The sequence below is a fragment of the Solanum pennellii genome, chromosome 3 (assembly GCF_001406875.1).
Source record: "Solanum pennellii chromosome 3, SPENNV200".
Taxonomy (NCBI): Eukaryota; Viridiplantae; Streptophyta; class Magnoliopsida; order Solanales; family Solanaceae; genus Solanum; species Solanum pennellii.
In genome coordinates this window covers 73,602,392-73,626,729 of record NC_028639.1, presented here as the reverse complement: position 1 = coordinate 73,626,729, position 24,338 = coordinate 73,602,392, and the positions used below count along the sequence as shown (strand labels likewise).

Genomic DNA, 24,338 nt, shown 5'->3' with positions numbered 1-24,338 from the left:
TAGTAGTTTCCAAAGTCATGAAGCTTACCCAACTTCAACAATTTTTGCTTATATTGAGAAATGATGAGCCTTTTGTTCTTTCTGGAGTGATGTGTTGTTTTATAAGAGTCTTACATAATTTATCTTGTCTAAAAAAGTCTGTTCAGGAAAGTATTGATGATAAACACATAGAAAACTAATTTTTATGAGAAGCGATGTGATGTGTTGTTTTATAAGAGTCTTACATGATTTACCTTGTCTAAAAAAGTTTGTTCAGGAAGTGTTGATGATAAACACATAGAAAACTAATTTGTTATGATAAGTACAAAAAGTAGCATTCATATTTGTTTTTTTAACTAATCCTGTCTTGAAACGTTATTCCAATCAATAATTTTGTAAACGTTATCCATGAACTTTCTAGACACAAACTATTCTTAACTAAAAGTAAAAAAGTGGAGTTGCCAAAGGCCTAAAACTAATTTTAGACAAATATTAGACCCTCAAAGGTATTTCTTAGCTAATCACAAATAAGCAAACTTTATTGTAATTGAAATAATCCATATTATGCGAAAGCTAATAATTATACTCGAACTCTCTCCTCAATATCTTTTCATCGAAACATTACTTCTATTCAGGCTGCGGGTTTCACGAGATATTCGGGTCTTTCTCGGACTCTAAACCGACATAATAATGTCGGTTTGAAATTCGCTATATACAAATGAGCAAGTGTCCACGTTTCGTTTGCCTCACAAATCACAATCGATTCTATTTAGGGTTTCCAAATCAAGGCTTTTTCCTCTAGTGAATTATTATTATTAGCTGAACAATGGAGTTAACAAAGGAATCGGAAAGTTTGCTCGACAAAATCCGACCACCGCTTCTCGAAGATGCAGGTCTCGAAGATTGTGCTCTACCACCAGAATTAATCAAAGAGGCATTTTTCAAAGCTGCCACCGCCGTACGATCTATGATTCCGCTAACGGATGACGAAGACGAATTCGAAGGCCAGTGTGTGAAAACTCCTTCGCCAATCGAGGATTCTACTAAGGATGCTCTTGTAGGAATGACGGAGGGTATTGACAACATTCCCGGAAAATGTGTTACGGAGAAGGGCGGCGGCGGTGAAGTGCCGGAAGTAACGAGCGACGTGGTGGCTGACAATAAGGATCCGGAAGAGGGCGGTGACTTGGTGGGTGGATCATCTCTTCCGGAAGGAGGTCAATCTTGTGTGGATGGACTGCAGGGTTTGGAGATTGGAGACAAAGGGGGGAAAATTAAGAAAAAGGAAGAGGAAGAAAGTGAGAAGCCAACTCTAGTTGAAGGTTTTGTATGAGCAATTCTAGTTTTGCTGCATATCTTGTAAATTTCTTTGAATAATTATTCTACTAGTACTAAAACATTGTCTATTTGAAGTTTAACTGATGTGATTGGTGTAATCGTATTTTTAGTCTATGTTCTTTTTTCAAAGATATTTTGATTTTTACACCTTAAGATATTCGGAAATATCATTTTTTTTCTGTTCAATTTGCAGATCATCGAATTTATTTCCACTAAGATGTGGTAGCTGAGACATTAAAGTTTGGCATTAAATAAAAGAAGTCGTTTCTATAAATTGAATTTGGAGTTGAGGTCAGATGCCATGATTCAGTTTGTTGGGTTTGGTTTAGGTGTTACATGTTGATGACTCTTTAATGTTTACTAGTAGGCAGAACTATCACACCACACCAAATTGGTCAATTAAAGGAGACTTTTCACCATATCTTATTGATGAATTTAACAATACTATCATTATATTTAAACGAATATACCTATTTGTACTATAAATATTTAGCCCATTTTGATCCAAAATGTGGATACATATTATCTATGTTTAAATTGGTCTCGACTGGTTGACGAAATTTTATCGCAATAAAGGCGATTTTTAGTGGGTTAGTTAAAAAGACCTAGATAACACATTAGGTTTACATAAGAAAAAGTTCATGTAGAGAAAAGAGATCAAACTTGTCATTATGTAGCGTTTACGAGCCTCCTGCGTTGATATCATCTCCTTTTTTACCGATCGAGCTGGCCTATCAACCGTTTGCGACGCTTGCTTCCTGGAACTCACACAACACAACGTAAACATCATCATAAATGAAAACTAAGCCAGATATCATAAATGAGAAGTAAACATAATCTTGACCCCCTAGCACGACTTTATTAATACTGTGGCAATTGTAACATCCATATGCATCTTTTCAATAACAAAGAATTAAGCTAAGGTTACTCTGATTATCAATCTACGATAGTCAGTGTCAATTCTTGTTTGTCCAATGAAGTAGGAAAATGATGGAACACGTTATTTTATTAAATTAATTATAGTGACTCATTCATATGTGTTGCAACCACACAAGTAAGATCTCAAGTCACACATGGAAAATTAAATAGTGAAGATGGGCCATATGAATCTTGTCGAGTTGGATTTAACTGATACAAATTGTTGACTTTATATCACCACGTAAACGTATAACAGTGACCTATGCCCCAATTCCCAACTTTATAAACTCTAATCTAATAATTCAAAATTCTTTACTATCTAATGTACTGTTGAATTTTTTAACTTTTTTTCCCCCTCCAAATGTGTATTACTACAACTGAGCAACATTACAGATACAAATAGTTAATGGTAGTAGTAATTAGTGATGACATTACATAAATGTACGAGGGATGACTTTTTATTGCTACACTATGTCACATCTTCTTATCTAACATATACCTAAATCATTGATAACCCAACCCTACATCTACATTCAAAATTATTAGAGTACTATTACTATGTCAGGTTCTAAATGATAACAATAAACTCAATTATGTGAGTGTATCACGAATTTCTACATATAAGTTTATGTCTGTATCAATCAAAAGATAATTAATAGTAAAAAGAACTTTTGAGGAAAACGCTGAGAGAAAGAGAGGGAGATGAAGGTAGGATAGAAAAAGTTTATTCAGATTTCTTTTACTATTCGTATAAGACTAAAGCTAATAATTTTATAATATTTGTAAGTAGATATTGAACTTAACTAGCTTTTTATTTACTCAAGAGATTTGTAAGTGTCATTTAATACAAGGATAGAGATTTAATTAGTTTAAAGCTTATTTATTTCATTATTTTATAGTGTCATGATAAATAACTAAATTTATACATTAACCTTATTCCTTGTAATAAATTATCCTTCGTAAAATTTCTGACTCCACAGATAAGAAAGGAGTCATCAGTTGTTAACAAAGAAAGACAACTATGGTCAAGTGCGAGAAAAATAATGAAAGGCAGAGTCAAAAATGCCATTAAAGAGCTGAAGCAAGCTGATTTCAAACGTTTTGAAAAAGCAAAAGTGTACCTTCAGTTGTTGTGCGACTTGCGAGTACCTATCTCCTCTATATTAATATTTTCAACTCTCAACTCATAAAGTTGCATTTTTTTTTTGTATTTACTTTTGTAATTCTTGTTTCCAGTTTGAGCTTATTTTCCAGGTTTCTGACTTGGTCAATATTTATTATTGTCTATCTTAGAAGAGTGAAAAGGTGGGGACTCAGAAATTGATGGCTAAAACTGGATTTAAATTGGAGGGTTTGAGAAAATTTACAGTTGCTGTGAGTGGTTTGGTTTTTCTAGCTTTAGCTATTGTTGTGTCTGGGGAGCAAGTTCCATATGAGACCACTTTGAGCAACAATGGAACAACTCATAGCTATGAGTCAAGTTACTTATTTGATCTGTTCAATATTCTTTGGAGAAAGAGTGAGATTCATTACCACCATGTTTGGCCTGTAAGTTAAAATTCTTACCTATACAACAGTTTTTTACTATTTATGGCATATTTATGATATCAAATGATAGCTGATTTGATGATTCATAGATGGATCCAAAGTTTAAACATGAAAAGTTCGAATTTTAAAGTTTTTTAGCACCTTACTTATTGTAGTTCTCAAATTATGGCTTCAATTTCTTTTTTTACCTTTGACTAATTCCACGAGCTAACTGCGAACTCCCACAAGCATCATGTTAAAGGTATCTCTATCCACCAAGGCTAGTTTGAACCAGGTACCTCATTGTTCTCGACACACCTCATTGACCACTAGACCACACCATTGGGCGCAATTCAAAACTAAAAGGAGTACTTATTAAAATCTTACGAGATTTTTTGCATATATATCCATGTTTTGTGTCGAAAATGGGTTGAGTTGAACCAATAATGCATAAGCGGCACCACCTCTGTGACGATTGACTGGCTTAAACGTTGTTATTTTTTTTTGTCTGTTTGAGTTTTGGGCAAGATGTTGATGTAATGAAGTGGATGTTGTCAATGAAGAGTTTTATGCAATGCAGGAACTGGAATTTGGGTGGAGGCTGATTGTTGGTTCAGTAATTGGATTCTTTGGTGCTGCTTTTGGGAGTGTAGGAGGTGTCGGGGGAGGGGGTATCTTTGTCCCCATGCTTACTTTGATTATTGGATTTGATCCAAAAACATCAACTGCAATATCAAAATGTAAGAGTTCATTTATAATCTTATTAGTTTCACACACATTTGTATTTGAAACTTGATTTTAAGAGGTCAAACTTCTCGTTTGATATACTCCTAAGTGCTTGCAAATATTGTGTCTTTTAGTAGCTCGAGTCTTTGTTGTGGCCTTCTGAGAGGATTCCCAAAATTTCCTTCATCCTTTTGTATTTCCTAGAATAAACACATTTTGCAGCATCATTATCTCCATGCTTTACGCCATTCTTTGCTTTTCTCGAAGGTATGATCACTGGTGCAGCGTGTGCAACTGTCTACTACTGTCTTAAGCTGAGGCATCCATCACTTGACCTGCCCATCATTGATTATGATCTAGCTCTTCTTTTCCAACCAATGTTGTTATTGGGGATCAGTGTTGGTGTTGTACTAAACGTACTTTTTGCTGAGTGGATGGTTACAATCTTATTGATCATTCTTTTCTTAGGTAACTGCTATTTTCAGCTACAATTTTGTTTGTTTTGTCAGTATGTATTCTGATTGGTTGTGGGACTCTTAGCTGCATCAACCAAGGCATTCTTCAAGGGCGTCGAGACATGGAGGAAAGAAACTATTATTAAAAAGGTTGTCTCTGGTCCTTTCTGTGATTGTAGAGAACAAGACAAGAATGTCTTTTAGTATATACTCGTAATACATCTATATTTCTTTCGTGTCCAGGAAGCAGCTAGGCGCTTGACATCTAATGGTGAGTGCCGATATTCTCTATCTTCTACACCTCAACAGGGATATTTGAAAATCTGTGTAATATTCTAAAACTGAAATCAGATGCTGGTGTTGAAGAAGTTGCGTACAAGCTTATACCTGGAGGTCCAAAAAATGATTCTACTTTTTCAAATGAAGTTTATAAAGCAAAGGAGGTACTTAATACTCTCCGTGTCACAAATTATTTCACACACTAAACTTTTCTGTCCATCGCAATCTACTCTACTCCTTATAAACAATATCCTAGTTTATATTTTTTCCTGAATTTGGATGTGACATTTCTTCAATGCTGATTTCTTGAGCTACTCCAGGTCTCAATATTTGACAATATGTACTGGAAGGATACCGCCAGACTTATTGCTGTCTGGATCATAATCCTATTTCTACATGTCTCCAAGGTTCATGGTTTTGTTACTTTTACATGTTGATGATTACATTCTGTGCTTTCATGCAATATTACCTTAACTGATTTGGAGAGCCTTTCTTATATACAGAATTATGCCCCAACTTGCTCCACGACATATTGGACCCTAAGCCTCTTGCAGGTAGTTAATTGTTATTTAGATGTAAACGGAACTGTTTCTCAGAGTAAGTAATTCGCCCCTCCTTCTCATTCACATGCAAATCCCATCAATCTTATCAATGTCATTCGACAGAGAAGAATTAAATTATAAGTTATGTGATCTAAGCTTATGTGGTTATAAATTGATAATTTGTAACTGACCCCTGCTTTCTGGTCGTGTCGAATGAGCCAAATCTTCACTTAAAAAGAGAGTTTTGACTAACTAAGTTAAAATTTCTGTTTATCCTACATTTCAGCTCCCCATCGCTGTTGGAGCTTCTGCATATGAAGCTGTTTGTTTGTACAAGGGATCAAGGGTGATTCTTTCGAGTGGAGAAGCATTAATCTCATGGAAAGTGCATCAGTTGATTCTTTACTGTTGCTGCGGCATTTTGGCTGGTATAGTTGGTGGTCTACTAGGTCTTGGCGGTGGATTCATTTTGGGTCCATTGTTTCTGGAGCTAGGGATTCCTCCTCAGGTGCATTTCATCTTTTTTAATTCCATTAGTTCCCTCTGATTGAAGAGAAAATAGTATCTTTGACTTCCTAAATCAAACAGTTAGTAATTTCTTAAAGAGGGACTCACACAGCTAGTATAAATGTAGGTATCAAGTGCTACTGCTGCTTTTGTGATGATATTTTCCTCCTCCATGTCCGTCATACAATATTACTTGCTAGGACGTTTTCCAGTTCCATATGGTAAGAACGATGCTTTGAAGTTACCTTCATAGATAGGTGGTATTCGAGCAATTACATTCTAAGCTCGTAGTAATGATCGATAATGAAGAAACCTGGGAATCCGTTTACTTGCTTGCTAACATGCTTTATTTTCTCTGGCTATGTTTCAGCACTGTATTTTATTGCCGTGGCCAGTATTGCAGCTTTAGTAGGACAGCATGTTGTACGAAGAATAATTAGCATAGTTGGTAGAGCATCTGTGATTATCTTCATTTTGGCCCTCACAATCTTTGTGAGCGCAATATCATTAGGCAAGTTTCTTCATATTTTCACTCAGTTTTTTTTTTGTGTAAGTGGAAGCATTCACTACTTTTGATCATTTGCTCATTCATCTGCTAATATCTGCAGGTGGATTTGGCATAGCAGACACGATTAGAAAGATCGAGGAAGGACAACAGATGGGGTTTGATAATATATGTGCATATAATCCTTAGGAAAAAAATTTGAATTCATTTCATGTATTCTGTCATTATGATTGTCAGCTTCAGGAAATCAACTTGGGCATTATAAATGTAAATTGTATTTGATGTGTACACAACTTAAAATCGATTGTTCACATTGACGGAGCCAATTTGCAGTAATTGTAAATGCTTGTCTATGATTGATGAAGGCTCTCAACTGCTAACCAAAGATATCGATTTCTTGACACACAGCTTCCCTATTTATTGCTCTGCGATGTGAATTTGGATTAGTTAGGTAAGTGGGTTACAAAGGAAACAATCAAGTGGAACTACCCCAAACATGCGCGATGAATTGATGGGATTGTTATCTTTAATTCCAAAACACATGCAAACTTAACTTGTTATTCAACTCAGAGTTGATTGAGCACTAAATATAAGCATCAACATGTGATGTAATCCCAACATTTTAAATCATACAATATGCTCCAAATACTTGTAGTAGTATACTATGTATTCAAATTCAGGTTATGGCTGGGGTTACAGAAATGTTCGTGTCAATACAGTTAATTTTGTAGATGATACAACTAGTTTACTCAACTGTGGACCTCTATCTCAACTCTCTGAAATATCTACTCATATAACCGGCAGGTATCATATATATGATGTATTCTCCTCGTCTTCAAACAATTAGCTTGTCCCTGCATGAAACTGTTTCCCTATAGTTCATCTCTAATTTCAAGACTGTGTTCTTTCAAATTCTTGTTGATGAGAGCAGCCAATTCTTTTGTGCTTGATTTTGTAGGAAGTGGTATCTACATAAGAAAATTCAACATGGAAACCCATTAAAAAGGGTCAAGGAAAATAGAAAGTATCAAATTGTATTAATCATTATAACTTACTGGATTAGTCTTGTCATCTGCTAAGTAGAAGAGAAGAGTTGGATAGTCATCAACCTGGATGTTGGTAAGAGCAAATTCAGTATTAATAACTATCAGAATCTTAAGATACTATACATCTCCCATCATAAGCATAAAAATGGGATACTCTCTTTGCGGTTTATGCTACTCATGATACAATTCAACTGTTTCTATAGCACAAATAAATAATGATAGAACTGGTGCGAGACTATTTCAAGGTACAAATAATGTAACAGAGTTCAATTAGGCACATCTGTTGTTGGCTACGAGGAGAATCCATGCAGTGGACACAAAAAGAGTCTAGAAGAGTTTGATGGCAGAATCTTCTGAACTGATGGAAAGGAAGGAACTTCTAACAGAGGAGACTGGTTCCTGCCCCTTATCTGGATCTCTAAGGTGAATTTCTAAAGATGATGTTGTGTGTCAAAAACATAATCCAGAGTCAAATAATCTGAAGATATTGATCTCAGGTTTTTGATGAAAGCACATATCTGGCGAAAAACACCTCATTACCAGAATTGTGTATCACAGAACATCCGTCGAGTTTTTTGTTAGTGGTGGATGAAAAGGTTTGTAATTTGACATACCTTTCTGGGAATTGTCTATTGATTCCTTCCTCTGAACTCAATCCTTTTCTCCATGGAGGAAAACTCGACCTTATGTCATATATCTATAAGGATGCTAAACGGAGTCGTAACTTAATGCATATTCTGCATAATGTTGGTTTGAGATGAATTTAATTGGAGAACCATGAATAATGAAGATTCATTTAGCTGACCCTAACTTGTTCGGCACCGAGGCCTAGTTGTTGGTAACTTACTGTTTTCTGGACAAATATTCCGACACGAAGTTTTTCATCAAAAGCATTAAGGATCTGAGCACTATATCAAGTTAAATCAAAAGAGTAAAGTTTTTTGTATCTTCACCTGTAATTTCGGGTGTTCATTTAGGGAAGCATCTATCCTTGCAAAGATCAAGTTATCCAAACCTTTGAAATGCTTGGCCAACTTCTCCGTTTGCTTGCTTGTGGTTTCACAAGTTATGCACCATGGTGTGTATATCTTCAGAACATGAGTAAAGATACATTATTATGAAGAAACTGTCAGCCTTACGCAGAACGTTTATTGTGAGTTCCTCAACAAAGGAAAAAATATGTAATTTTTCCTCCGCATTTAATTCATATACCAAATGCTCAAGAACACTAACAAACACTTGAGAAAATGAGATTGAAGTTTCAAAAGTGTCTGATCTGTGTAAAACAAGACAAACCTCTAGAAGAATGTTTTCGGGACTGTTCAGGATCAATTCATCAAAGGTCTTACCAACAACTGTCAGAATGCTCATGTTCTTCTGCAATTACAGAGCAAAGGTACTTTAGAGTTAATACAACTTTCTTGTATAAGCATAAGTATATCAAATTTACAACTTTTCCTCAGCTAATGTCAAGCAAAAAGGATCAGATCAAAAAACATAAGCTGCATCTGTAGTAGAAATTATGAGACAAGCACAGAACTTGATCAATCAACATATCAAAATCTTCTGGGGCAGAGATGAGACAGACCACAAAGTATGTTATGGCACTAAAGGAAGTTCCAGAGCATGTAGATAGATTGATGCTACAGCAGAAATTCTGATCAGAACTAGTAAAGCTTGTGCTCAGACAACATATATAGTGTAACACAAGAAAGCTTGTTGAGATACTATAACGAGTATGATGTGATACACTCTCTGTAAATCCAGAGAATCTTTCTGTCAGTTATTAGGGAAATTACCAGGTGGTTATGCCAGATACAAGCTATACTACTATTGTAACTTAAAATTAGGCAAGCTAAAGAACTGCAAATAATGTTTTCCTAATTGCCAAAACATAAACTGACATCATGAGAATTATTGTTAAAAGAATTACGTTATCAGGAATTGGCTGTGATTTGTAGTAAGGTGACACAGTTCCACTCAGAAGACCTGAACAAAATTCCTGCAGAAATCAATCCGCACTGTGAATTTCAAATCATAATTTGAAGAAACTTAGAAAGATAACGCAATTAGAGAAATATTGATACTTTTATGCTTGTTGGCGTGGTATCTGACTCCAACAAGTACTTCAAGCTGCTACTGTAGTTGAAAGATACTACCTGTGCATCCACACAAAGGAAGGGTTGTCTGAGCAAAACTTAATAAATATCTAATATCGAGAAGTTGAAAAATACTTCATGAAAAACTAACCACAGAGTCTTTTGATTCTTCTAGACCAACCATACTTAGGAAGGGCTTTGCAAGATTTTCCTCTCTAATATCTACAAATATGAACATTATCTGCAATTGAAAGGCAGATGTCAATTACACGAATCAGAAAGGAAGAAAAATCTGCTTCACTAGATCCAGACAAGAGAGAAACCTTTGATTTGAACTTTCTTGCAACGTCTTGCAAAGGTTCAACAAGTTTCTTGAAGTCATCAGTCTCAGCAATTATCAACACCTATATGGCATTGAAACATAGGGTAAAAATCCAACAATTATCACACATTAGTAGTGATATTGCGGTCTGCTTAAAAAATGCAAGAACTAGATATACATTGCACAGTGTGTTGGCTGGAGAGATGAGAATTCCTCGTAAAAGTGTTTGTTACAAACTCTATATCCAACAGCAAAAACTTATTAAACAACTATAGATGCTCAGAATCGTAACGAACTTCGTTAATAGTCTCCTCTTCTTATTGTAGGTGTTTTAACATATATTTGTGAAAGTAAAATGTCCACGCAAGAAAAAAGAACGAAGAAATTATCGGTGTTATAGCTGACCTTTTGCTTCTCATGGATAAAATTGCTAACTCTATACCAGCCCAAAGATGACACTGATAAAATCAACACTTGGATATACAAGTGTTTCCACAAATATCAAAGACTAACATTGTTTCAATAATACATGAGAACAACCTTTGTTTTCTTCACCTTTCTTTCTTAGAGAAATGCAAGTCTTTGTATAATGAAATACTAAGAAGTGCATGAGCATATGAATTACAATTGAATGAAGATGTGAAATATTTTGGGAGAAGATATAAAGTACAATGAGTCAGGCACAAAAGTTACCTGAAGTTTGTTTGTGTTGGAGTAAACTTTAGCAGCGTTAAGTTCAGTCAGTACTGTAGTTAAGGGGAACTTGTTATCATCCAAAAACTGCAAGATACCATCTGTACTGAAGATTCCTTCTGCAAACCACATCAATGATGAGAATAGTGACATGCTATTGAGCAATGCAATGCTACTGAAAAAATCAAGTCTAGATTAAAGATAACAGCAATGTTCCTAGAGATCAGGGAATAAAATAGCTATTTAATCTTTCCAAAGTTTTAGCCATCCAATGAATAAGCAGTTGTACATTTAACTGCTCAGCTGCACGCATAGTCAGGAACAACCATCTATCATGAGAGAATAGTAATGCTTGAGCAAGGAAGTGGTGTAAAATGTAACTCTGGAATCTAAAAAAGGAAACCTACCATATTCAGTGTATCTCTCTGGCTCACTTTTAACTAGACCAAGGAAAAGACTGGTTGGCTTAAAATCAGGGTAAAGGTGCTTGGCAGTTTCTGCATTGTTAGTTTCCACAAACTGAATTTCGTTGTCCATTTCGGCTGCTTTTGTAAAAGCCTCATAATCGGGTCCCTGTATGATTATACATGCATGTTAGAAGCAAATTCCACAAACTATTTTGTTCGGTAGCCTAATTATATTTTGGTGAGCTGAGGAAAATTCGACTAAAACAGGAAGGTAAACACCAAAATCTCCTTATTATAGTGTATGCATTATAAAGCAGAAAACTAAATGTACGGGATAATTCCATCATTAACCAAACCATGGGTGGATAAACTTGAGTTGAACAAACAAATAACACTAAACTTCACTAGATGTTGTCCCCTGGTGCATCATAGGCAGTTAAAAGAAAAGAAATAAAATGTGTAAAGCTGAAAACTAAAGCAATACCATTTACTAACTTCTATCAGAAGAAATGAAGTAGCAACTTGACTCTTATGAGATGAAAGATGCATAAACAGAATCAAGTTTTAGGTGAAAAATGAAAAAATAAACAGCATATAGCAATACTTACAAGGAAAAAGCAGCTAGAAATATCTTTCCTCATCAACCATACTACTATTAAACCTTTATTTTTGTTTCAGATCAAAGAGAACTTAGTTGGTACCAGTTTAGAAACTTTTTTTTTGAGACAGAGTAGTTTAGAAACTTATAAGTCAAAAGTAAAGAGTAACTGTAACATTTTGATGGTATGCAGTCTTTGAGAACCCCTAATTTGCTTTAATTAAAATTTATTTGATTTTGGAATGAATTTTGATCCCGTGTATAGAGGAATGAAAAAGATGTTTCATATGGCTGAACCCAACTAACTTGGCATTGAGGCAAAATTAATTGATTTGATCAGACCTAGTGCTCACTTTATTAAGATTAGAAGTCCCTAGTATGTTAACATACTTCTTTTAAAAATTAGAAGATATTATATGTCTTGATTTCAATTTTATATGAATAAACGAATTGCACAAGTTCTCTAATTCCTATACTGATAAAAAAATGATATGTATCAACTGAATGCCAAATGAGACAAAAGGTAATACCTCAAATTTCTCAAACAGACCAACCATAAAGATGGAATGCTTCTTGAGAAAGTGTCTTGCCTCAGCATCTGAGCTAATTCTAACAATAGGTACACCTGTCTTCTTCCTTGCCCAGATAACAAGTTCTTCCCTGATTGGTATGCGGACCACAGATGTAAATTAACAAATTCGATGTACATATGAAAGCACAACATAAAGAGCTACACAAGGCTGTGCCCCTAATTTTATTTATGTTCTAGCTTAGTTTACTACTCCCCAATTCCCAATTTATGTGACATTTTTAGTTTAACAAGATTCAATTTGACTAATCTTTGAAACGAAATTGGATTAGATCAAATCAAAATTTAGATATTTAAAAATTGCTTACGCGGAGAATCCACCAGTGTAAGGTTGAGAAGTGCCATTGACAAACAGAAGCAAAGTCGGGAACCCTCTGATCTCGAGAGTAGAAGCAACTTTAGGGTATCTTTCAGCATCAATCTTCGCCATCAAAAGCGGACTCCCCAATTCTTTGAGAGCAGTAGCAGCCTCAGCAAATTTCGGCATTAACTCCGCACTCCTGGCGCACCACGGGGTGTAACCCAGAACCAAAACATACTCATTTCCATCAATTGCCCTCTTAGTATTGTCATTGTTAAGCTCAAGTACTATTCTTTGAGCCTTACTTACAAACTCAGCTTCAGATGGTTTCTCATGATGCCCCCCTTGCGGTTTTTGCTGCAAATCATCTTCTTCATCCAATGCTATGAGTTCTTCCAAACCTTCCATGTCATCACCCTCTTCATCATCTAAGTCAAGCTCAGAAGAAATTGATGGAGCCAAAAAGCTGAACAAGAGAAGAAGGATTAAGGTAAAAAGGATGAATCTTGAAGTGGGTTTTGGAGTAAACATGATAAACCTCGAGTGTACAGATCAATTCTTGTCGGGATTTCTAGTTTTTATACTGAAAAATGGGTGAAAATTTGATTGGGATCTATGAAGATGTAAAGTGAAGTGAAAAGGGCGAGGGCCACATCGCTGAAGAAGATTGACAAGAGTCTATATATTAAGTTGAACGTCAATTGCGCCACATTTTAATGCTATCATTTTTTTTTTTAGCCAAATGTCGGTTCTTGCATTAGGAGGATTAATTTAGATTTTTATTGCCTAAGATTTATTTAAAGGATATTTCTTTATATAATAACGTAAATTGACTTTGATTCCGGAATAATTTACCTTTTCTTGTTTTTGCTACGTAGTCAAATACACATATATTCGCTTCGTTTCTTTTTAATTATCATAATTTTTTAAAATCAATCGATAGAAATTAACTAATATTTTAAAATAAATTATATTATTATATTGATAGGAAAAAAGTTGGAATTTTTGATAACTATGAAAAAAATTTACAGTTTAAAGTACTTTCTATATAATTTTCAAATATTTAACATTTGTTTTTAAATATACAATGAATGTATTCTAATTTAGCTTGAAAAATTATTAAATTAATTCTCGAAAATCGAAAATAACAAATTCAAAGAATGGAGGGGGAGTACTTTCTTTTGTAGTTCCATATATTTTTTATTTTTTGATTTCTCACGCAGTGTTCAGAGTTAAAGTTCTATAGATAAATTGTCACAAATATGATTTTTCTTCCTAAATTATTACTAAATATTTATCAAAACAAAACTTTAACTATTATTTGTTCATTTTTCTTATCTGGAATATCATTGTTGTTTAGATGGAAACTCTGAACAATGAATAATTAAAGTGTGTTTCAACCAAAAAAAATTAGTGATTTAGGTGGGGAAAAAAAGAACTCAAAATATCAGCTATATCAAGTGTTTTTTTTAATCCTTCGCTCTTTCTGCTTTTATTGGAACACAAGGTTATCCTATTAGACACGTTTTCGAATGAAACCTTCTGTATATTTAAGCCTCAAAATCAATGCTTTTAGTTAAAGCTGAATAAATTCAATCCATTCAACCATACTTTAATAGTAGTTTAATGTTATCATTTGACCGGCGGTATCAATCGGCAACGTAACGGTTGAATAAATGTAAATATTGGAAAATTTAAGCTTTACATTATGGTTAATATCGGCATTAGGAATTATATGACGATAATAGCTCATAAAATAAAGTTCTTTTTGTAGTTGCACAAAAAGTTTAACCTATAAATGCTAATTCCATTTTCAATTCCTTTCCATTAGTTAGTACATCTTCTGATTTAAGTCTATAAAATGTCTTAAAATGTTCCCATTTAATAAAAACTTGGAATTATAGATTAAAAATGATGAAAATCCTACCGATAAAGGAGAGGCATGATCATTGTCTCTCGATCCCAATTCATCTTCCCTGGCCTCCCCACCACACTCTTAATACGAAGGAGGACGCTCCCTTCCTCCCGAACTCTTATATAGACGATAGGTAAATAGATTTTTCATAATACAATTATCATTCATAAACCCAAACTTACATATGTACACCAATTCAACTTGCAGCCAACAATGTTCTTTTGAGGGAAATGCTATTTTATTCGAATGATATATAGTGTTCTCAAAATTGTACTTACTTTGCTAATAAAAAGAGAAATTTTACACAAGCTTGTCACACCCAAAGTGAAAAATGAACATTGCTAAGACGAGAATTTTACAGAAAGTTGTCTGCACACAAACTGAAAATTGAAGCGAACGATCATATCTTCTTCAGGTGTAAACACAAGAATTCTTCTTGAACTTGATGGGTTTTGTGCTAGTAGAGTCGATGACTAAATTACATGAGATTTCCTTTTTGTGCTTTGTTCTGACTAATTTCCCCACCACATCTCCGCGCGACTTGATTTCAAACTCCAACTTTAATGGAACTTTAAAACCACCGTTGGTTGCTGCATCAAGACTTGATCCAGCTCCATACAAGGGAACCTTTGTCGCTTCTATGCTCACTAACTCAGTACGCCTACTCTTCCTCGGTTGAAAATATTTTCTTAGCTGCAAAACCAAAGAAAATTTAGAATATGAAGGTATCAAGACCTGCAATAGGTCAAGTTTTACTAATCGATGTTGTTTCACCGTTTTCTCAACATTGGTGACACTTCCCACCATGAATTTGGCAACTCGTACATCATACAGAGAGGGTGTCACGTTGAGCCCTTTAAAAACATAACATGTCAAACCCCCCAGACTTGGCAAGTTAGACTTGGCACATATACATTGACAGGTCATTTTGAGCATAATTGACTCAATTTGGACCGCAGAAGGTAGCCCTAATTGACTCGTAAAATAACTTATCAAAACATTAAGAATTAAGTTTGTGCTTGTTTATGATTAAAAAAAACTTCTATATATTTGGTAATTAGACAAAATTATAAAAAGAACAAATACCCAAATGAAAATGATTTTTGAGTTGGTTACAATCCGTTGTTTAGCCCAATCTGATCCATCCATCTTTATCCAGCCAATATTGGGGAAGTCTATTACCCAACCTATTATTCACTCAGTCTGTTTTACCTTGCCCAAATTAGTCCAAACCGTCCATCTAACACTCCGTTAGAACAATGCTTGCTAATTGAAAAGGCAGAGCAACAAGAGAGATATCCTAACTGAGAAATGAAAGAAATATGTAATGAGATTACCTGACCGCTAGCAACAACGATGTCTGAATAGATGAGATTGATGGGGGTGGAGGTAACATGAATGCCATAGAACGTAGCAGGATTGTACACGCTTATTCTTAACGATGCATTCACTGTCATCATCTTAGTTACAACTCCAGTGAAGTCCGAACCTTCACCGACGTAGAAGTTATTCACAACCATACTCTGTAAAGAACCACAAAGAAAAAGTTGGTCAACTTGCTAGAACTATGAACCAAAGGCTTTTTGGCTTTTAACCCTTCTTTCGCAGTCCCCACTCGCAGCTCTTGACCAAAAATTAACATCACGAGGAGAAAGAGTGCTTATCGGTGACTTGCTATTGAAATATAACCATGTCAATTTTGGATTTCGCTGCTACTAATTTATGATAAAGTAGAACCCACTAGACCCATTCTCTATACTATCAATAGGATCAAAATTATAACAAGTCATGCACGCATACTAAGTTCAATAAAGAAGTGTCATGATAGATGGAATTGGATGTTGCATCAGGATAACTTAGTTCCATTAGAAGCATGAAATCACACCAGGAATTTCACACAATAGATTTAATCCTTATTTCAATATTGTAACTCCACCCTGTGTGAACTACCTTTGTCGTAACTTATGTGACACATTTGAAATTTCAAGATTCAAACTTCTAAACTATGATCAAACAAAACTCCGACCATGATCAAACAAGATCTTTCAGTTTTTTTAAATAAAATTTATATATTTGAAAACTATATATTAAAAAAAAAACACCGCCTCTCCAGTTCGAAATTCCAACAGAGCCACCTGATTGAAACGGAAGGGGCAGTTGTTTATTTCAATAAAGTTAGTAATATTTTGTTTAGTGCTGAAAAAAGCCATATCTATTACCAATGCGCAATAAAAGCCAAAACACCATCATAACTGCAGACAGAATTAGCCTCTCTTGCCCAGAAGCTAACATATACTACCTATGTCTCATAATTTGGAGTACTAACACAAAATTCAGAATTTTCATTCTACTAGAGTATAAGTTTTTGCCAAAAATCCTATTACCAATTTTTGTAGAATCAATAAACTCAAAATTCTGAATTCGCAAAAAGAAAAAAACATACCCTGACAGTAATCTCAGCTTTGAAAGGACGTCCAGCGCCCCAAATGATGAGGCAAAAGATGGAAAACAAAACAACAAACCCCAAAAGAGCAAGCAAAGCCTGACACCGCCGAGTTAATCCCTTTTCCTCATCAAATTCATCATACTTACCTTCTTCCAAAATTACATTACATTCCGGCCACCCTTTATCGTTCCTTTTCCGGCCATTTTTCCTGCCGGAAGACGACCTAAATATCCCGGAAAATCGACTAGCCGACGAATTCCTCGAGTGCCGCCCAAATGAAGGATGCGAAGGAGATTCCATTGGACTATTGAAACTCGGCGTCGGCTGCATGGATGCTGATTTATCCCCATCCTGTGAGTCCCTTGAAGGACTCTGTACATAGTAAACTGGCCGTTTTGGTGACCTCGACGGCGACGACGGTGCTAAACTTGTTATATCTGACTCTGATTTTGTGTGCAACATTTTTTCAAAATTCTACAACTGAATTATAGTAGAATTCTGAACAGTCTGACACAAAACTACCCAGAAAAATTCTTTGAATATTTTATGGAATTGTTCATAAATTCAAAAATCCCATGAACTGTGTGTTTTGTATGAATTGCATGGGATTTTTATTTTATTAATTTGCAGAATTTTTTTGTAGAGAAACAGAGAAGTAGTATGAGGAAGCAGAGTGAATGAAGCATATAAGAGACAAGTAGAAGGAGGAGGTTCGGAAGTTGCCCGAAGCTGAACCTGATTCCGAGCCTAATCAACAAGGTTGGTTCGGAAATGAGTGTCGGCAGCTACTTGTCACTGTCGAACAAAATGGAACTAATTTTGGTAATAATAAACTCATTAAAGTTCTTTTTAAAATAAAATAAAAATTATTGCGTTGATTAATTAGAGTATAATTTAAATAGTTAAAAAAATGGCTTTATGAAGTTTTTATATGGTGTATTTCTTGGTTTTTCGGTTAAACAAGTTGTATAATTAAATAAAATAATAATTTAGAAAATTCTATAAGTTAAGTATGAGGAAAGTAAACTATCGCACTTATCATTATAAAAAAATCTCCAATTCAAATACAACAATTTTTGATATAAAAAATAAAATAAGAAAAGTGTATAACTAAAAGAACATTTATAGAAAAATTAAATTTTCATAACTTTACCCACCTTAATTATTTCCTCAAATCCCAACTACCTCTCACTAAATATTAGACAGATACTAAAACAAAACATTAATTGATTAATTGTGTAGCATGTTTCTCTCTTCTAAAGAATCAATTTTTAGTATCTAATGTAATTGTTATCTCATTTCATTAATACCATCTTTTGGTGTAACTAATTCATTAAAAAGATGGGGTTTTGATTAATACTTTTGGATTTTAGACAAGCTACCTAATTTAGATTCTTTAATTTATCAGACTTTCTTCACTAACTACTGCCCTACTCTGATAGTTCTCTAACTAATTTTTTAAAGAAAATTCAAATCAGAAAAGCAAGAAAATGCCAACTATTTAATGACTGTTATTTGATTTATTTGCATTCCCACAAGAGATAATGTCGTGTGTTTAATTTCTTCTTGTATAGAATAAGCACAATACTACTCAAACAGTATCTTTTTTGTTCAGTTAGTGGTAGGGTCTGACTGAATAAGAAATATTATTGTAATAGAACAACTTTATTTTGTACTTTATCGTAATAGAACGATATTTGCGTTGAGCTCTTAATTTAAATTAATATTGTGCAAGGCCTATTATTAAATAAAGAAAAAAACACTTTCTTTTTCATTCTTTAAAGTTTGAACCCTAGACTTCTGTTACGGATATAGAAGAATTCTATTCATCCCAAATCAATCATGGGAGTGCCTCTTTTGATTGTAGTATCGTTTATAATATCTGAATTTAATAAGATACATTTATGTCCGAATTCTTAGGTAGTTACACCATAACTTGTAGCATAACAAAAAAAATGAAACTTTTCTTATGAAATATAATATTTTCGATTGCAATGTCAAGTGGCATGGAGAATATTTATAAAGGTGCTAACTTTTCTTATTATTACTATTATTATAGTAGAATTAGAACCCAAAGAATAAAACTAGACACTAATGAAGAATCATCAGTTCAGTTCACTGTCAACGTATGAGTATAAATAATGTATACATATCGTTTTCAAATTATTATTACATGTGAATTCATATATTTGAGCCTATTCAGCTACATACGAAATAAATTGACTCCTCAACCATTGCTTTAACTTAAATAGTGAAATGATTAGGGATTAACTCCACAATGAAAATCACACCAAAAATTTCAAGGATAAAGACTGTCATATTTATTTATTTTGATGATGAGTGATAGAGAATTGGGCAATAACAGGGAGAAAGCAGTTGGTTGATGGAAAATGTGGATCATTAATTTATTATATTGAACTGCTCTGTGTGGGGGATACAATCCAAATATGACATTTCCATGGGCCACTTACTGAATCACATTTGACCGACACAATTATACATTACAACACTTAAAAAAAAAAATATTACTGACCTGCATCACATACATTCATATACTTGTTGTGCCTTGTACTTTCACCTACTTCAACACAGCTAATTGTATAAGTGGATGGAAAATGTAACTAAAAGAGTAACATCATTTTACACATTACTGAAACATCTTTTCGTTTATCCTCTTTTGTACAAGCAGATTAAGCTCATCGACTGCTGGTTCCAATCAATATCATAAATTACAGAGTAAAATTCCCTTATACGTGACTGCAAAAAATACGATAAGTAACGATACTTTCCTCTCAAAAATGAATATCCATCTCCTAATGTTCAACATCCGTACATTCTTGATCTTTACTAAATTACCTTTCTGTATCCGGCAAAAGCAACTATTGTCAACTTCAACGTTGTTGTTTTGAATAAAGCTCGTTAAAAGTTTCTCAACAGTTACTCTGATCTGGCAGTTGTGAAGAAGGAATGGAAGCCAGAAGCTTGAACGGGTAATATGTCACCAAACCTGCCAACTTGCCCATCAGTTAATATTGATCCCAGTTTCAGCGTGCTCTCGCCAAATTTGCTGCCAACCTGGATATTATAGTAGGTAATAAAAATCAGGCTTACATGAGGAAAACAACTTATTCAGTCAAATCAATAATTCAGTCCATGATTCACAGTTTAAAATAACAGCTCCAGTAACTGAAAGTGCACGCTCTGAATGACAAAGACCTGAACTTTGTTTGTGATAAGGAGCTACAATATTAGACTCACCTTATTTGAAGTACCCTTTACATTCTCATCATAAACTAGAAGATGCTTTGGTAGCAAAGAGTGTTGAAAATGAGGAAAAGCAAACAACACATGTAGGCTCTAGCCTTTAAGAATCATGGAGAAATTGTTTCAAAAAAAGGCAAAACAACTCTCAAATCAATTTCTCCCTTTTTTATGTATTTACTTTTAGTAAGAAAGTGGACAGTTCAAAACAAGAGACTGGTTGATCATTCTATAATGCGTCTTTTTAGGAAGCTTTTTCCTCTCCTTCGAATCGATTAATAAGAAAAATACCTTTATGTTAGAGAGAGAGAGGGGAAAAAAAAAAGGGGGAGGGGGGGGGGGGACTGGTAATTTAATCTTGTTGATTGTATTTACAAAATGAATATTCTGTTGATATAGAATTCAAAGTAGAAAGGTAACATTCTTTTATATTTATGGGTGGTAGTTCCTCTTTTCAGTTTTGTTGGGAGTTATTCAGGACCCCAACTTGAAGGACAAACAGAACTCAATCTATTTTACATATTTTTTACCACATGAAAGTAGACATTCTTTCAGTACAAAAAATTACATCATCAATTTAATGAAAGTTTCTATTCACCTAATTTGCCAACATTACAAAGTAAATTAATAAGAAAAGATAAAACACATATTACAAATTAGAAAAAATGAGGTGTGAGACAAGCTTCAGGACTATTCACAAGATTATCACAAGGAACAGGTCAATATGCAATTTTGAGCGGAAACATATCGTACATAAAACTAAAGGACAGTACAAATCAAGATCCACAAAATAAGACGAAAATATATTTTTCTTTTTTGCACGGTTTTGTTTATCCCTATATATCTTTAGCTCTCAAAAATATTATGGAAAAGTCACCTCTTTTGGTTAATAGAGAAAAAAAGAAGAGTGCATGGAACTGCAGGCATAAAATAGGATTACAAAGAAGGACGGCTCTACAGAAACTAAGCAAAGAGGAAATGATTTACCTGCATAAATGATTTCAAAAACGGCGATGTTATCCCGGAACTAGAATTTTCATCAATATCAACCTTTCGAGACAGTTCATCATTTGTGTAACTTTTCCAGGGACTTCTAGATGAAACATCATCGATGGATGCTGAGATTGATACCTTGGTTGTCCCCCTTGAAGACAATGCTGGGGCACTGAATTACAAATATAAAAATTACACATTGTATCAAAGGATACATGACAAATGGTAGTAACTCATTACACATAGGGAACATTAAAAAAGATGACTTTCAGAGAACAACATGTAGTATCCAACATAAAATATCATCCCTTTATCTCGATAATCAAGGAGGGAAAATCCTGGTAGAGGGGAAAGAGTACCACAAACTGAACAGAAAATGAATTGAACAGTGTAGTTTAGAGAATTTAAATAAAATATCAACCTGATGGGGAGATATTTGAAGCGAGGTACTGCAGAGCAGCGCATGATGTTGGACTCTGAATTGGTTGGCAGTTTCTGTGCAGTATCTGTATACATCCGATTAAGCTGTACAAAGAACCCAAGGAGGACAGCATGCCTCAGGTATGACTGCCTCTCATTCTCCCAAAGATATGGCTCATAGCTGGAAAGAAATCAGCCAAAGTGTCAACCAACTAGATTAAGAAGACACAATACGTCAATTTACTATTCACCTAATGGCACTCTGCCTCCACCAAAAGAGGCAACAGAATCTGAGTAAAACCAATAGAATGTAATTTCAGATATCCTTAGCAACAAAGTGTGCAGTTAAAGATGCAAAGGCAGATGAAGCAGTTGATAAATGACATTCTAATAATATGCTCCTTCAGCCATTTTGCTGCCCAACATGATGAATAAAAATTAGAAAAGTATTCACATCAGTCCATGAGTTTTGCAACAATTACTACTCAAGGGTATGGACCTACAGTATGAAGTAGACAGTTCTCAGGCAACAAACCATCTTTACATAGCATTAACCAAAGAAGTTCCATTATAACAGCACAAGCTCTTTTAAAATCCTGTTGCATCAGAAACGTACCAGCTATAACTGGATGCAAGCAATGCATGTGAAATTTTTGTTGAGTGATCATATTTGGTAGAACTTTTAATTTGGGATTAGCAGTCCGGAATTATTTACACCACAATTCTAGTATTATTTTTGTACCATTCGCTATGTGGATAACAATCCCGAGATTACAAACCCAGAATACAACAACAAAATGACATTTGCCTTTCTCCAAAGTCTTTTAGAAAAGTCAAGGTTAATATTAGAAATAAAAGTTTGTCCAAGTTTATCTTCTTTTTTTTTAGAAGGAAGTGATTTTATCAAGTTTATCTACTTTAAGCCACACACATGTTTCCTATTATACCCGGTATAACATCCCATTTTTTATCCAATAATCTTATACCCACTAAATAACCCCGTCATTATTTGATGTACTTGTATTCTACTTTGATCTTTTTAAAAATACTTCATCATTTCCTTTTGTGTAGAGGATGAATTAACTAACTAATAATCATGCCTAATCAAAAAACTCTCATTAAATGGAAAACAGGATAATAGCATTTTGAAGGTAAGGTACAAAATTAAATTTCTATAGCGGCATGAATATTTTCATCAAGTTTATCTGGTTTGGAAAAGCTTACGTGAGCCAATCAATAGGATCCAGTCCTTGTGCAAAGCTACTTATCAACCCATTGACACGCTCTTCGGAGACTGACTTGTTTAGTTGTATATCCTGTTTTCTTCTAAAAGGATGCTTTACCTTAGGCATTTTCAATGACTCTTCATTTGCACTACAATCACCACCAGAGAGGATATCTGAAGCGAATCTTAGATCCAATAGAACTTGCAACACCCCTTTCTCTGAAACTCGAGATCCCTGGGATTCTTGACTGGAAAGGAAGTCTCCATATATATGAATCATCTATCAACATTTGACAGTCATCAGAATACAGAAGCATCAATTGTTATAAAGTGTAAGGACAATAAATTAGCTCTCTCAAAGCAAATCAAATACAAGTACCTTCTAAAATAGAAAGACAAATAAAATAAAATTGTAGCTGAGAATGAGAACATTTTTGACGAATTGTACAAAGAACTTCACAGACTTGTCTAGCAAACAGTAGGCAACACAGTTATCAGCTAACCAGGATTTATGTCATTTGAATGGTTTTGACAATTGAGAAATAACCAAGTGGTAAGATCCCCCAACTGTAATCATAATATTGTGAATCTGACTCACCAGGGGATAAAAGTTGGAAAACCTCTGTTAAGCTCCAGGATAGCAGTTTTTTGGTGGATTCTACCATATTAGAGAAATGTCTTTGGTCTCTATGACAGAATCACTGGAGTAGTCAGTGAAGCAGTTTGAGGTTCTTATCGCAAAAGGTAGACACTACACATAATGAGGTAAAACAACAACAAAGTTGACACAATCTATGTGCAAACATAGAAGAAACTTCTCATTGTCTTTAGTTTACAATGTACAAGATGAGGCTTGGGCTATTTATAATGTGAAAAGCAATCAATCCTATTCTTATAAGGTAAGTGAATATTCTATAATTAAATACAAACTACCCTAGAGTATCTAAAGAATAATCTATAAGATTTTCTTTGTTCAATTAAAATGAATTAAATGTAAGATGAATATGAATCTGGACACATATACACTTTACATTCTAACATAGCCTCTCAAACTCAAAGTAGGGAAACCAACTTGTATTCACTTATTTTAAAAACATAGACCACAAAATATTGTTGGTAACTTGGTATAAAGCAGAATCACCAAAAAGATGATGTTTCTTCCTCCATTAAGTCACTAATAACTACTTCCTTTTACATTTATATGCATATCTTTCTCCTCCCCCCCCCCCCCCCCCACCCCACTTTTT

At 34.3% G+C, this 24,338-nt stretch overlaps 5 protein-coding genes across 7 annotated transcripts in view; 2 read left to right on the top strand and 3 right to left on the bottom strand.

Annotated features, from left to right (window-relative positions):
* The first annotated feature begins 535 nt into the window (after positions 1-535).
* Positions 536-1,462, top strand: LOC107012827. The gene has a single exon (XM_015212760.2). The coding sequence runs from the start codon at positions 806-808 to the stop codon at positions 1,310-1,312; it is 507 nt and encodes a 168-aa protein (XP_015068246.1). The 5' UTR covers positions 536-805; the 3' UTR covers positions 1,313-1,462.
* A 1,761-nt stretch (positions 1,463-3,223) lies between these two features.
* LOC107015496 (sulfite exporter TauE/SafE family protein 3-like) lies at positions 3,224-7,140 on the top strand. 3 transcript variants are annotated; one of them, XM_015215789.2, is made up of 13 exons: positions 3,224-3,380; positions 3,529-3,783; positions 4,343-4,502; positions 4,756-4,956; positions 5,029-5,093; positions 5,187-5,214; positions 5,295-5,386; positions 5,543-5,629; positions 5,726-5,776; positions 6,051-6,272; positions 6,399-6,492; positions 6,642-6,782; positions 6,880-7,140. In XM_015215789.2, the coding sequence occupies exons 1-13, from the start codon at positions 3,279-3,281 to the stop codon at positions 6,963-6,965; spliced, it is 1,584 nt and encodes a 527-aa protein (XP_015071275.1). In that variant the 5' UTR covers positions 3,224-3,278; the 3' UTR covers positions 6,966-7,140. The 3 variants fall into 3 exon arrangements, with proteins under 3 accessions (XP_015071275.1, XP_015071277.1, XP_015071276.1); XM_015215791.2 differs by having other exon boundaries at positions 3,243-3,376; XM_015215790.2 differs by having other exon boundaries at positions 3,270-3,380; positions 3,472-3,783.
* Positions 7,141-7,316: 176 nt separating this feature from the next.
* On the bottom strand, positions 7,317-13,519 carry LOC107015370 (protein disulfide isomerase-like 1-6). Its single transcript, XM_015215622.2, has 12 exons — positions 12,839-13,519; positions 12,472-12,601; positions 11,344-11,509; positions 10,937-11,055; positions 10,245-10,325; positions 10,073-10,162; positions 9,910-9,981; positions 9,756-9,824; positions 9,119-9,199; positions 8,776-8,910; positions 7,832-7,885; positions 7,317-7,744 (listed from the first exon to the last, which is right to left on the bottom strand). The coding sequence occupies exons 1-12, from the start codon at positions 13,360-13,362 to the stop codon at positions 7,649-7,651; spliced, it is 1,617 nt and encodes a 538-aa protein (XP_015071108.1). The 5' UTR covers positions 13,363-13,519; the 3' UTR covers positions 7,317-7,648.
* Positions 13,520-14,962: 1,443 nt separating this feature from the next.
* Positions 14,963-17,861, bottom strand: LOC107013996. The gene is made up of 3 exons (XM_015213869.2): positions 17,190-17,861; positions 16,084-16,269; positions 14,963-15,439 (listed from the first exon to the last, which is right to left on the bottom strand). The coding sequence occupies exons 1-3, from the start codon at positions 17,652-17,654 to the stop codon at positions 15,158-15,160; spliced, it is 933 nt and encodes a 310-aa protein (XP_015069355.1). The 5' UTR covers positions 17,655-17,861; the 3' UTR covers positions 14,963-15,157.
* A 1,930-nt stretch (positions 17,862-19,791) lies between these two features.
* LOC107013993 (conserved oligomeric Golgi complex subunit 1) overlaps positions 19,792-24,338 on the bottom strand; it is a 10,668-nt gene continuing 6,121 nt past the window's right edge. The window contains exons 3-6 of the mRNA XM_015213864.2: positions 23,091-23,371; positions 21,868-22,047; positions 21,441-21,618; positions 19,792-20,267 (exon numbers count right to left, since the gene is read on the bottom strand). Coding sequence (XP_015069350.1) covers positions 20,130-20,267; positions 21,441-21,618; positions 21,868-22,047; positions 23,091-23,371 — 777 coding nt within the window. The 3' untranslated portion in view covers positions 19,792-20,129. The remainder of the gene's footprint in view (positions 20,268-21,440; positions 21,619-21,867; positions 22,048-23,090; positions 23,372-24,338) is intronic.